The 14,828-nt window shown below is 41.9% G+C and overlaps 1 protein-coding gene across 3 annotated transcripts in view; it reads right to left on the bottom strand.

Moving 5' to 3' along the window:
• The window catches only part of MARCH1 (membrane associated ring-CH-type finger 1), a 1,103,404-nt gene that overhangs the window by 6,121 nt on the left and 1,082,455 nt on the right, over positions 1–14,828 (bottom strand). For all 3 annotated transcript variants that reach the window (XM_027543679.1, XM_027543680.1, XM_027543678.1), the window contains one exon: positions 7,720–7,867. In XM_027543679.1, coding sequence (XP_027399480.1) covers positions 7,720–7,867 — 148 coding nt within the window. The remainder of the gene's footprint in view (positions 1–7,719; positions 7,868–14,828) is intronic.

Below are 14,828 nucleotides of genomic sequence, written 5' to 3'. Positions count from 1 at the left end.
TCTTTATTTGGAAATTTGCAGGGAAGATTCAGTATACAAATTAAACATCTTGGAGTTCTTTAAATTTAGAAGGATTTTTGCTCTCAGCTGTTCCATTGAGCAGTAGTCTCCTCGTTTAGAAAAATGTTAACCACAGGCAAGCTGTAGATTAAATGTGCTTTGTCTCATTTTTAGGGAAATCCCCATGCATGACATCTCACTTTCCCTCTGATTTCTATTCACACTGAAAGTTAAAACTGCTTGGATATTTTCCCCTCTGAGCCTCTGCCCATGATATTTCTTTTCTCAGGATTTTGCTTCTCCATTTCTGTGTGTCTACCTATCCCACAAACCTGAATGGGAAATCATTTCCACCCGGAAATAGATGTGCTCACTCTTTCACGTTATTTCTTACACGTATGGCCTGAGTCACTGACGTGAGTTATTCTCTGTGATGCCATTATCTTGACACATGCAAGATCTGCGTCTTCTTGGTCTGTGTTTTTCACACTGCCTTGCTCAGTAGACATTTCAAGGATGAATGAACATTCTAATGATCAAAGTTCTGACTTTGACAGCTGTGCCTCAATCTTTCCAATATAACCAAAAGTGACAGCCTTTCTTCCCTTGCAAGTGAAGCGGCACTATTGATGGACAGGCTGAAGAAGACTCCATTCTTGCCCCACCTCTCCTCCCAGACCCAGTGGCCAGAGTCCATGACGTGCCTGAGAGTCAGGGTCAGGAGTAACCAGCTGCCAGACCTTGGAGACCCTGACCCCGGTACTTTTCCTTCACAAGGTATCTCTGAATCTATTTCCTCTACTCAGGTCATTCTTCCTTTTTACTTTCCTGGGGAGTCAAAGCTCCCATAATTTCTCTAGACAAACTTTAGAGTACAGAGTATCCCCCACCCCAGAGCCAAAGCCATTTGAGTGCAAACCCATTGTCCAGATGGCCACCTTCTTTCAGAGACAGCTGATTTTTCTCTTTGCCTTTTACTAAGTGGGCAGGATTTTTGTTTCCTTTAAAAACTATTGATATTATTGAGCAATTATAGGATTTTATCTTTAAAAACTCATGATAAGGATATCTTAAGAGAAGATGCCAAAATGGGGCTAAATGGATTTTTTGATGTTGTTTTCATTGGTGAGATGCATTTGCTTCTTTTTGTTGAGAGGCAGCACACTGTCTTCCCATTCAGTTGTGTTGGGCTAGTCAGTTCTATGCTGTTTTCTGTGAAGAGGAAAGAATGTACACAGTAAGGAAGGGTGGAGGTGAAGAAGGGAAGCTCAGAGTGGACCCCTTGTGTAACCCAAAGAATTCTTTGAAGCTGGAGCATGTACTCAAAATTGTCAAGAGCACAAAGTTGACCCTACTTGCCAGTCCAGAAGAGGAATCTGGAAAATCCAGCTTCAAACAATTCAACCATCTCTTCTTTACTCTGAAGTTCAAGGATTTATGATTTATCTCTACTTCCGCCTTTGTGCTTGAGATCTTTCTTCAGGAGTTCCTGGAGACTTAGGAATCAACTCTCTGCCCATCTTGACCTCTTAAGTATTGATAGGAGATGATGCCTGGAAATTCTTGAGCAAGAATTGGAGGAGCAGATATTCTGTGAACCATCATTTTCTAAGGAAATGGGAATCTTGCCCTTCAGATACCTTCAATCAGTTCATTTGCTTTCCATATCATCATGTCAATCTTACAAGAATGGGCAATAAACTCTCAAGTCATAAAATACACACTTGTCAAAATAACTTCTTTCACCATTTTGATAATTGCATATGTGTGACATGATACTTGAAGGCTGCAACAACATCCACGCCATCCCAAAACAATAGACATGCCAGTCGGTTTTCCAGGAAAGACTTTAGATTTGTCCTGTGATATGGCATTGAAGACTTCACAAATTAGACTTAGATGAACCAAAACGTTGCATTCTGCCTGAAAGTGCAGTGCTACCAGAACCATAGAAATCAGTACACAGTTTTGTAAAGAGACTGGTATTTGAAGAGCGAGTAAAAGCACTTCAGACAAAGAAAAGTACATTGACCATTCAGCTCATCATATGTTCTGTATCTAAGGTGAGATTTTTCTAGCAAGCCAGAGAGGGAAACTAGGAAGTCCAGGTAAAAGTAACTGTATTTACAGAGATTGAACGAAGGAGTAAACATGATGGAAGAGTAAAATCTGTAATTTTTTTTTGCATAAAAAAATTGCCCAGATCTTCTTCACTGCATCTTCCAATGAGGCAGGATCAGAAGACAGGTTGGGTTGGAGGGCATTTACCCTCAGGAACCTAAGACTAGAGTTTTTCCACCAACAGGATCACTGCCACCGGCTGTCTCTTTCATCTCCTTTACAGTCACCATTTCCTTATTTTCACTCTCAGAAGCCCCCCTTTTCCTGGCTAAGAAACAACCAGATTCCAAATAACCCATACTCATATTCAATTTCTTTACAAATCAGATCTTACTAAGATTTCCTTTATTATGGTTAATGGCTTCACAAAGGGTGTTTCCTTCAAGAACGAAGGGATTTTGCACAGGGAAATAGCCCATTTCACATATTTACAGTCTTCTCCTTAACTAGTTTTAATGGTAATATTGACTGTGAATAAACATGGATGATACATGTGCAGTATTTGTATAAACACTTTGTTTCAATTTATCTGATAATTTATCAATTATCAATGAGCAAGGTCAAGCTCATTATGTTTTTGAGAAACAAATCCTAGAAAGAAACATTGGAGGATAGTCAGTCCAACTTAGTCAACAAATGAGAAAAAGTAAGCTTTAGAGTGATTATTTTATTCATGATAACTAGTCCATGACCAAGTCAGAAGTAGACTGTGGCGGGCCTTCCAATCATTAGCCCAAGTAGGCGTTTACCACTTTGAGGTCATTAACAAAACAGCATGTATAGTTCCGTTAAAAAGGTATGTTTAAACAACAGTGTCAAAAAGGAAAATATTATATGGATGGCAGGGAAGTGATTTTTAAGATGCTCTCAAAGCAGATGTTAACAGCCAGCAGGGAGGTGCAGTCCAACCCTGGATGTTCTTGGAGGCTTGTGAGGGAGTCAGATGTAAACAAAATCAATTTGCTACACTACTCCCTCATTTCTATGCATTTAAATGGTCCTAGAGCAGCCTTAACTCTCCACCTACAATCTCTTTCATAGATAACGTGAATTGCTTCATTTTCTTGGCCTTATTTTTGTGATTTGTTTTCAGCACACAGATAGTAGTACCCTGAAGCATTCTTCTAGAATATGTAAAGATAAGGCAGGGGGAGTAATTGTTCCCCCAAATTAGAGTTGACAACATGGATAATTTAGGATATTAAAGTTTCAAGTACCATGTATTTTTGTTTTTGCCTTTTTCATCACAGGAAATAGAAAGAGAGGAATCTGGAGCATGATGCATATTTAAGCTAAAAGGACAGTCACTCAACATACAAAAGACTTTTTCCTGACATTCTTGTTATTACAGCTCAGAAGGTGTTGTTGTTTTATATTCAACTTCCATTCTGGTTAAAGAAAGGCAATTTGTTCTTCTTCAAAGGTTTTTGAAGGTTTTCAAGATGGATTTTAAGTATTTTGACTTTTAAATTATGCAGTTTTTTCCCCCAAAACTTTAAAAGCCAGTTCAGGATCAGTTCTCACAGTTCCAAAGCCAAAGGAAGATTAATAACAACTCACAAAGATGTCTACACCACCTGATAATGTGCACTTTAGGAAGTCAGGCATTACATACAATTTGAACACAAATACAGAGAGCCTTTTACAAAAAAAAAAAAAAACTTTTACAAAAGTCACCTCAGTCCCACTTGAAATTACTGTCCCTCTAGCTAGTGACTCTGTAGGAATAACTACGGAGTCTGGTTCATGATAAAGATCTTGCTTCCTAATTCAAAAAATCTGAACACCAAAGATAAAAGCTATCTCATTTTCACTTGCTTTTAAGAAACTGAAAATAATGTTTACAAGTATATGGTAGACAACTGACCTTATATACCATGTGTATAAATATTGATAGATACAGGTGTTGGAAAGCTGATCTTTGATTACCATGCAGCATTTTCTGTTGGGAAATAATGGCTGATAACCCTGGGTGATAGTCCACTGGAAACTGTGGTATGAAATCCTGCATCTACCCAGAACTGAGAAAAGGAAAAAAATATTTTGCAGAAAAAGTCTAAAGAAAAGAAAAAAAGTAGAAAAGCTTGTATACAAAGAATTCACCCTCCTACATTGACTGGCTCCCTTGCTGGTCTCCAGATACAGCGCTCAGCACCTGGGCTGTGCTGGTGAGCAAGACAGACATGGCCTGACCCAGTCAAAACTCAGACTATTAAAAGTGCAATCACAACAGGGTGTGGGAAGTCTCCTGGGGGCAGAGTTTCTCAGCCTGACTGCACAAGAGGATCACGTAAGGGCTAATTATGTGTAAACCTCTGGGAATAGAGCTCGACGCTTTGTGGTGGTGCAGATGGTGCACAGGTGATTCGATGGGCAGCCAGGCTGGGGTGGTACAGGATGCTCAGGAGCACGTGTTCCCCGTGTTCAGAGAGCACACACCTTGCTGGGCTCCACCCTCAGAATCTCTGAGTCACAGGCCCAGGGTGGGGAGAGGCAGGAGTCTGCCTTTCTAACAAGCACTCAGGTGACGTTCATGCTGTGGGCTTGGGGACCACATTTTGAGAGTTGCTGAGGTAGTAGCAGTTATTCTATCTCAGGGAGCTGATCTGGGTTTCTGGGAGGGAGTGAAATTTAAGGTCAACTTAAGGGACAAGGAAGTGTGTGATGACACATGAGCATGAGAATTGGTGTGCAGGGTGGACACGAAAAGCTGGGAGGAAATGTGTCCCCAAGACAGAGGAGCAGAGCAGGGTCTGGGGGTGAACCAGTGTTCAGCAAGGCTGGCTTCATCCAGGCCATGGGGTCAGCATAGCTCCTTCCCAGAATCCAGGGTGTGTTTTGAGAATCATGGATAAACAGGGACAGAATGTGGTCAGATTTATGTTTTGAACTTGCTGTGATTATGTTTCTGGACATGTATTGAAGGTGGGCAAACTAGAGAAAGTCTTGCAAGGAGCAGTTGCAGTCTTCGAGTAAAAGAGATGCTACTACATGGGTGGTAGCAGTGAGGAGGGAGAGAAACCAACAGATTTCAGAGGCTTGTGGGGCAGACTAAATAAATAGGACTTGGTGATTGATGTAAACTGGAAGTGAAGGGGAGGAGACAGCAATGAAAGCTGGGTTGCATTTTGTTAGTGAGGGTTAGCAGTGTCTTTTGGAGAAGGCGATGGCACCCCACTCCAGTACTCTTGCCTGGAAAATCCCATGGGTGGAGGAGCCTTGTGGGCTGCAGTCCATGGGGTCGCACAGAGTCGGACACGACTGAAGCGACTTAGCAGCAGCAGCAGCAGTGTCTTTGCCATAGTGGTCAGAGTGGGAAGTGGTGGAAGGGTTAGGAGTTTGGACACACTAGTCTGGGTGCCTGGGAGACCTTTAAATGGATAAGTCGGGAGGCAGGCAGATGTCTGGTTGGAGATTAGGGGAAGGGCATTACCAGCGTAGAAACAACATCTGGGGACAAAAGGACACCCAGGAGGACTCAAGAGGGACAAAAACAGGAGACATGGGTCACGGGAAATAAACAAACACTATCCGCTCACATGTGTCAGAAGTGGGATTGAATAAATGAGTTGAGAGAATTTCTGAGCAATCTGCATGTGGATGACATGAGAGTCATCCTGTTCATCTCCTTCCCCTTCCTTGTGGCTGGGGGACCCCAGGGGGAGCCCCACAGGCTGCGACAGTGGACCCTGAGTCAGACTTCAGGCCAGCTTCTGTCCAGCTGCAGGTCTGCTCTGGCCCACGAGGAAGCCCTCCGTCCCTGAGGCGGGGGGCTGGGGAAGGCGAGGTGGTGCAGGGACGGAGCGCGCCTCTGTTCTAGCACACACACACAACTGCAAGGTCTGCAGCACGGCCAGTGCCGGCAACCATGGAGGACATGGGCTTAAATAAATTTTCTCTGAGGGGAGCGATGGGGAGAAAGGATAGTTAGGGAGTTTGGGAAAGTCACATACACACTGCTATATTTAAAATGGATAACCAACAAGGACTCATTGTATATCACAGGGAACTCTGTTCAGTGTTTCGTGGCACCCTGGGTGGGAGGGGAATTGGGGGGAGAATGGATACATGTATATGTATGGCTGAGTATCTTTTCTGTCCACCTGAAACTATCACAACATTGTTAATCATCTATATATTCCCAATATAAAATTAAAAGTTCAAAGAAATGTCTCAAGCTTCCCAGGTGGCCCTAGTGGTAAAGAAGCTGCCTTCCAATGCAGGAAGCATAAAAGACTTCCATGTCTGGTTTGGGAAGATCTCCTGGAGGAGGAAATGGCAACCCACTCCAATATTCTTGCCTGGAAAGTCCCATGAGCAGAGGAGCCTGGTGGGTTATGGTCCATGGGGTCACAAAGAGTCAGTCACAACTGAAGTGACAGCACACACAAAAAAATGTCTACTCTGACTTAGTAGAGATATGATAGATATTTGAAAGTCCATCATATCTGAAACAATACAGCTCTAAACAACGTAGTTTAATATAAATTGTATACACATGAGTTAACACTGATGTACAAAATACCACCCCCATTTGTCCTCTGACCCAGCATGTCCCTGCCCGCCCCCTGCCCTGCCAATTCCCTGTAGCACACACACTCTGGCTACACACCCCACCTCCTGGGGGCTCTGGGGTCCTGGTCCTTTCGATCTCAGCCCTGTTCTGATGAGAAGCAGCACCAGGAGCACAAGAAGGGGACTCCTTTTCCCCTTTGGCCCAGACAGAGAAACACAGAAGAAAGAAACCTCTCCTTTTAAAGATTCTTTTCCTCCTTCCTTCCTACTCCTACTGCCTCTCATCTTTTTCTCTGTCACTTCTTTTTTTGAAGGAGGCGTAAACTTACAGCGCTATCATCTGAACACCATCTCCTTCCAAATTCACCCCTGGTTTTACATATGATATACATATCTCCCCCTGGAGGAGGCTGGGGAGCATCCCTGTCTTTTACCAGCTATGATTTAGGCTACCGGCTAAAGCCAGCAGAGCCTGTTGAGAAACAGAACTGGGTCCCTTCACAGGTGAAGATAAGCAAGTTATTTCTGCTCCTGTTTTGAACGACCTAACCATTTAAAATGTTAGACTATGCTGCAATGATTTTAAAACATCTTTCTTCAGACTTGATATCATCCTTCACTATCAAACTTAGTGTGGTAAAAATGTCAAACTGTAGTGTTAACCCACTCTATAAGATTATAGGGTGCTAATTAATGGGCTGTAACACAGTCTCTACTAACTGCCCTCTTATTCGTGTGTTACAAGAAGCCATGAGTAGATTGAATTAAATAAAAGGAAAAACATTCTATTTTTACAGTTGTTTGTCTTTTCACACAGGGCAGAATCTGATCTTTATGAGCTCCTGAATAGCTTAAAGTGGTGTGTGGCATCTATGGATTTCTCCCCTGATAAGGTGGACTTGATAAATCTTACTTTGGTCAGTGCTTTACGGTCAGAGTATTCATCAGTTAGGGAGCTGGAGGAGACTCAGCTGCCGGTACAGGTGCTGCTATGCACAGGTGCTCTGGGAAACAGCTCCACTGCACATCCTTGGGTGATGTCCCAGGATTCAAGCCAGAAAGAGAAAGGAGACAGACTCTTACCGTTATCATTACCCTGCTTGATCTCCTCTGCCGTCCGATCTATCAGCACATACAAGGACCAGACCACGCAGGTGATGGCAATGACGTGGAAAGTGACAGAGCAGAAGATTTTCCTCCTTTCGCTTGTGGTCATCTGCAATTTCTCCCACTGCAATCACAAACCAATTACACACAATTGAATCTCCAACCAGGAAATTTTGCTCCCCATTTGTATCCCAGGCCTAGGTCATGAATGGAGAGAAACCATTACATAGTTGCCATTTTAGATGACACTAAAATATTCAAACAAATCTTCATGTTTGAAAAGATCTACAATCATAAACTGTGGAGTTATAACTTAAAAAGTACATAGTAAAACAAAAACAAAAATATTTTCCTATTCTCCAAATAAGTAGTTCCTTGTAGTTTCCTTTTCTGTAACAGGAAGGGGACAATTTTAATATTATACAATTTTCAAAAACATTTCAGCTCAAGTTCCTATATTACTTTTCTGTGGCCCTAGGTTATAAGCAGTCATACATAGTCTCCCCTTAGATAGTACATACCCTGACACAGTGTTGCACTCTCTTTTTTAAATTGGAGTATAGTTGCTTCACAATGTTGTTAGTTTCTGCTGCACAAGGAAGTGCATCAGTTGTATGTATACATTGATCGCCTTCCTCTGGGACCTCTCTCCCCCTTCCGTGTCTCATCCCACCCCTGTGGGTCATCATGGAGCCCTGACTTGAGCTCCCTGTGGTGCATAGCAGCTCTCCACTAGCTGTTTGACACACAGTAGCGTATATGTGCTAGTTCCAATCTCCCAATCCACCCCACCCTGCCACCATGCCCACAGCTCCAGTCTGTGCGTCTGGGTCTCCATTCCTGCCCTGCATGTGGGCTTATCTGTTCCTTTCTTCTAGATTCCACATATACCCCAATATTCACTGTAGCACTGTTTACAATGTCCAGGATATGGAAGCAAGCTAAATGTCCACAGACAAATTAATGGATAAAAAAGATGTGGTACATCTATACAATGAAATATTACTCAGCCATAACAGGGAACTAAATTGGGTCATTTGGACCTAGAGTCATTTGGGTCATTTGGACCTAACGTGGACCTAGAGTCTGTTATACAAAGGGAAGTAAGTTAGAAAGAGAAAAGCAAATATCATATATTAATGCATGTGAATGTTGCATTCTTAAGTGTGTAAATTTACCAAGTATTTGAATGGCTGAATTTTATCTATGAGAGAGTCAACATCTGTCACAACTCTCCTCCTAGAAGACAAATTTTATCCTCCAAGCAATGGAAGAAAATCAGCTGCAGCCCCTTTCAGCACAGTCTTGCTTTTCTGCTGCCACCATTGTCACAGTTGCTGTCCCTGAGGCGCACCCCTCAGAAAGTCGAGGGCCGTTTCTTAGTCAGTGAGAGGGGGAGGGCTGCCACTTTTATAGCAGGAAGGAAGTCAAGGCGTATATGAAGGAACATGTCCATGATTTATTTTGAAGTAACAGGCCATCAGATGACATTTTTACTATCAAACAACATTTTAATGCCTTGACAGTTACAGTATCACTTCATTACCATGTTAGGATTTGATCTTTACTTTTCTTCACATATTTCTATAGGAAAATCAAATCATTATGATCTTATTAGACCATGATTTTTTATTTTATTTTATTTATTTTTTAGCAACTCATGATTGTTTGCATTGTTTTTTAAAAAATTGAAGTATAGTTGATTTACATTGTTGTGTTAGATATAAGCAAACTAATTCAGATATATATATATATATGCATAATATTATATATATTATATTTAATATATATTCTTTTTCAGATTCTTCCTATTATAGGTTATTATAAAATATTGAGTATAGTTCCCTGTGCTATACAGTAAGTCCTTGTTGATTATTTATTGTATATATAGTAGTGTGTATATATTACTCCAAAACTCCTAATTTATTCTCGCCTCCTCTTTCCTCTTTGGTAACTATAAAATTAATTTCTATGTCTATGAGTCTATTTCTGTTTTGTAAATAGGTTCATTTGTATCATTTTTTAGATACTACATATAAGTGATATCATATGGTATTTATCTTTCTCTGACTTCACTTAGTATGATAACTCTAGTTCCATTTATGTTACTGCAAATGGCATTATTACATTCTTTTTATGGCTGAGCAGTATTCCATGTATACAGAATATTTCCATATATATATATGTATATATATATTTATGTCACATCTTTATTCATCTGTTGATGGGCATTTAGGTTGTTTTCATATCTTGGCTATTGCAAATAGTGCTGCTATGAATCCTTACATTTTTTATTTATTATGCTCTTCCTAAAGCAGAATCCTTAGACCTTCACAGTCACACTCCTTGCCCGGCCCACCTTGCATGTCATAAAGCCCCATAAAGCCCTGAATCTGCCACCAGCTCTGAGACACGAGTGAGCCTCAGTCTCTCCAGGCCCAGGTGACTCATCCCCCTCAGAGGCAGAGAGGGGTGGGGAGACACGATCCTCTCCTTTTCCTTTACGAACAGACTAAGCCCGCGAGGGCTGGCACCATGCTAGGTAGGTAAAGCTTCTTTCCCACCTTCCTGGCAGAGGTGACATGGACTGTTTCCTATGAGTGAGAGGTGAGTGGCTATCTACTGGGATGCTGAGTTTTTGCCCTCCTGACACAGGAATTGCCCCTTTCTCCTACATTTTCTTTTCTTTGCTGCCTGGAATTCCCAATTAATGATAGAAGTCCTAATAGTCATTTTGCAACCTTGAGAAAAACTCTTGAGAATTAGAGAGACCTCAGCCCATCAGCCACAGCTCACCTCTGGCTGCCACGCATATGTGAGGGAAATAAAGTCCTGTCTGAGCCACTACTTCTCAGGATCCTGCTCCTCACTGTCAAGTGCAATTCCTGACAGAAGCAAATGAAACCTCCTGACTTCCCTTCCGGTCTCTGAACATCAATGTCATATGACCATATGTTTGTGACCACATGGACTGTAGCCCGCCAGGCTCCTCTGTCCATGGGATTTTCCAGGCAAGAATACTGGAGTGAGTTGCCATTTCCTTCTCTAGGGGAATCTTCCCAAGCCAGGGACTGAACCAAAGTCTTCTGCATCTCAGGCAGATTCTTTACCACTCAGCCAGCTGGGAAGCCCATTCCTCTCTTACTGGCCAGTTAGTCATCACAGCGTTTCCCATTCAGGGTCTGTTAGAGCCAGTTAACCTAATCTTGGACTCCTCATCAAACTATATTTTCTTTATTATTCTAAGTAAGTAATGGAGAAATCTTAGTAATGAAACTAGGGGAAATCTAAATGCTTCAATCTATCTATAGAATCTATTTTTAATTAATCAGCATTGAAATGAGAAGATTTCAGGTCTTTTTATCATAACTTCACATCACAGGTGTGAAAGATTGTTTTTGAAATTTCATTGTGTTATTTTATTGATTTATTGTGATATTAATCTAAATATTGTGTGATTATGGACTAGAACGTTATTCATTTGGGAACAGCATTTCGTGATTTAATAACTATTTCTTGGATTACCTCAGTATTTAATATAAAAAGATAAGAAGTGCGGGATGGTGCACAAGGGCAGCTTTATATGTTCAAATTTCCTTAAATGTTTCAAGTATTCCAATACCTTCAGTAACAAAATATTCATAACAAATCAACCTTCCGTTGTAAAGTTGGCTTTGAGTGGGGGGAAAAAAAACGCTTAAAAAGTGGGTCTTTTTTTAATCTAAGGAGCGTTTTGATGAAGTGGTTGAAAAGCATTCTTCAAAACTAATCAGCCTCAATAGAAAAACATCAGAGGGCTGACAGGTATAAACCAAACTCCTTTTAGTTCTAGACAACAGTAGCTCTGAAGCTGTCACTTCCTAATCTCAGCAGCGTTTTAAGGAGAAGTGGAGTGTAAAAGGACCATCAAACGTTGCTATTATATTTTCCTTTGTAAATCCTCACAGCGACCACTCAGGAATTCTCCAGACAGCACACGACTAAACGCGATACCACGGCGCCCTCTTCCTGACGGTCACGTCACTGCATGCGGTACCCAGCTCAAGGCATCAACAGAAATTTAATCCATTTCATGAAATGTTCATCCATCCACATCTTTGAATTTTCAAGTATATATATTTGGACTGAATACGTTTTGCAAGCCGCCACAGTGAGAAGTGGATCAAGAAGGCAAGGACAGAAATCTTATGTTAACAAACTTGTCAGGAAAGGGCAAATACTAATTTATTATTTAAGAAGCTGAAATTCAATACCAGTTCACAAAAGATTTGACAGCAGAGGGCTAATATGCACAAATGCACATAGCATCAGAGCTCCCCCTCCCAATTTAATAAGATTTGTGTGTTTATGCCCACAGATCACATGTCCAGTGTGGGACCCACGTCCCCGCCCCACCCTAGAAGATTAAGAGGCCTCCTCTGGGTGCTCAGTTTTAAGGAGACACGTCTCTCCAGGGGGTCTCAGGGGAGCTGGTGGAAGTGACCAGAAACAGACGGGAGGGGAGCCCGCATATTCTCTCAAGTGCCCAGGGCTCTTTCCCGGCAAGTCCCTGCTCTCCTGGGTCCATGCACTTTACTTCACCTGCAAAACCAGCTGCGCAGTCTTAGCGCCTCAGACCTCCCTTCCCTTTATAGGATCCCTGGGTCTCTGGCACCTGTTTTACTGTCCTTAGCCTTTGGTCCCTTATCCAGAGCCTTCAACGACAGAAAGAATTGAACAGAACTCCTTTATTCAACGTAGAAATACACAATTAGATTATTCTGAAAAGATTTCCAAATTGGAGTCTAAATTGATGCAGACACGGTTTCTGTAAAATTTTCCGTTTGTTTTAGCGACATGAAACCGAGCGTTTTCAATTTAAATTACTTGTATTTTCATTCTGTCCTAACATATAAATTAAACACACACACACACACACACACACACACACACACACACACACTGCCTAATAAGAATGTTTTTAAAAATTTTGCACCAGTGAAAAATAAGGGCAGCTTATTTGTATGATATCTACTACACGAGATGGGGGCTACTTTACTAAGTCCATTTTTTTTTTTTTTTTTCTTCCTTGACACAGCCCTGTGCTTTTTTCAAGTTTCCTAAGGGCAATAGGAGCCAGAATTTCAGCGTCTATGTCATGATAAAGCAAAAGCCACCACCAGAGGGCGTGGGCCCCCCAAGTTCCTGGTTCCAAGGTGATTTTCCAGGGTCCCCAGAGATTCCAGAGTCCCCACCAGCTGCTGGCAGGCTCTTCTCGGTTATTTCAGCAACCCAGACTAAGTGCAAAGGCACATTTTAGCTCTTTAAAAATTTCCGACCTTGCTTATCCTGTTATGGTGAAGTTTTACCACACCCGAATGAAAATAATATTTGGAACAGCAGGTTTAGTTTGTTACATTATCTACACGCCCAGTTGGCCTCCCTCCTGGCTCAGTGGTAGGTAAACAATCTGCCTGCCAATGCAGGAGATGCGAGTTCAATCCCTGGTCAGGAAGATCCCTTGGAAAGGAAATGGCAATCAACTTCAGTATTCTTGTCTGGCAAATCCCTTGGACAGAGGTGCCTGGCAGACTACAGTCCATGGGGTCGAAAAAGAGTCAGACCCAACTTAGCAACCAAGCACCACCACCACCAACAGCACACCCAGTGTGACACATTGTGCCTGACAGTCTGCAACTCGGAGGAAGTCTGGGGCTAAAAGACTGACCCCAGGAAGCCCCCTTGGTCTAGGACAGTGGTTCTTTTTTTTTTTAATTTTTAGTTGTTTTTTAAAAATTGAAGTATAGTTGATTTACAATGTTAATATCTGTTATATAGCAAAGTGATTCAGTTATGCACACATATATATATTCTTTTAAAAATATTCTTTTCTATTATGGTTTATCATAGGCTATTGAATATGGTTCTCGGTGCTATATAGTAGGACCTTCTTCTTCATCCAGGGGCCAGTGGTTTTTAAAGAGATTCTTCAGGCACATCACCATCAGCATGGAACTTGGTCACTGCTACATTAATCAAAGGAGGCCCTTTGGCTGAGGTGGTTCAGTGCTCCGGTGCCCAAGTAAACTAACCAGAATCTAAGCCTCTAAATGCCTCAAAGTTGGAAAATAGAAACTTAAGGATGACTAATCCCAATCAGCAAGCTTGGCTTTAACCATGAGGCAGTCCCTACTCTTCTTGCTCGGCTTCTGCACTCACTTCTGCAGCTCCTGTGGGTGGCGTCTCCTAACCACTTCCTGTGTGGTGCTGCCCAATTCAAATGAAATTTTGTTCAAATGAATTCTTAAAACTTCAAATAAGCTTCAGTTTATCTTTTACTATTAGAAATGAAATATTTGCAGTTGGTGTTTCACCTGGCCTTCAGGTGATTCTGCGATTGTGGATTTCATTCTGTTTGCCCTCTAATGGAGAAGGATAAGAGGCTTATGGAAGCTTCCTGATGGGAGAGATTGACTGAGGGGGAAACTGGGTCTCCTTCTGATGGGCAGGGCCATTCTCAGTAAATCTTTAATCCAATTTTCTGTTGATGGGTGGAGCTGTGTTCTCTCCCCATTGTTTGATCTGAGACCAAACTATGGTGGAGGTAATGAAGGTAATGGTGATCTCCTTCCAAAGGTCCTGTGCATGCACTGCTATACTCAGTGCCCCCGACCCTGCAGCAGGCTACAGGGAACCCACACCCCCTCCAGAGACTCCTGGACACTCTTCAGTTTCTTGTGGGGTCACTGTTCCTTGGGGTCACTGACCTGGAAAAGATCAGTTTCCATTCCAATCCCAAAGGGCAATGGCAAAGAATGTTCAAACTAGTGCACAATTGCACTCATCTCACATGCTAGCAAAGTAATGCTCAAAATTCTCAAAGCCAGGCTTCAACAGTATGTGAACTCTGAACTTCCAGGTGTTCAAGCTGAATTTAGAAAAGGCAGAGGAACTAGAGATCAAATTGCCAACAGCCGTTGGATCATAGGCAAGAGAATTCCAGAAAAACATCTGCTTCTGCTTTATTGATTATGCCAAAGCCTTTGACTGTGTGGATCACAATTAACTGTGGAAAATTCTTCAAGAGATGTGAATACCAGACCACC

This window comes from Bos indicus x Bos taurus, chromosome 6 (genome assembly GCF_003369695.1).
Source record: "Bos indicus x Bos taurus breed Angus x Brahman F1 hybrid chromosome 6, Bos_hybrid_MaternalHap_v2.0, whole genome shotgun sequence".
Taxonomy (NCBI): Eukaryota; Metazoa; Chordata; class Mammalia; order Artiodactyla; family Bovidae; genus Bos; species Bos indicus x Bos taurus.
This window is presented reverse-complemented; position numbering and strand designations above follow the sequence as displayed.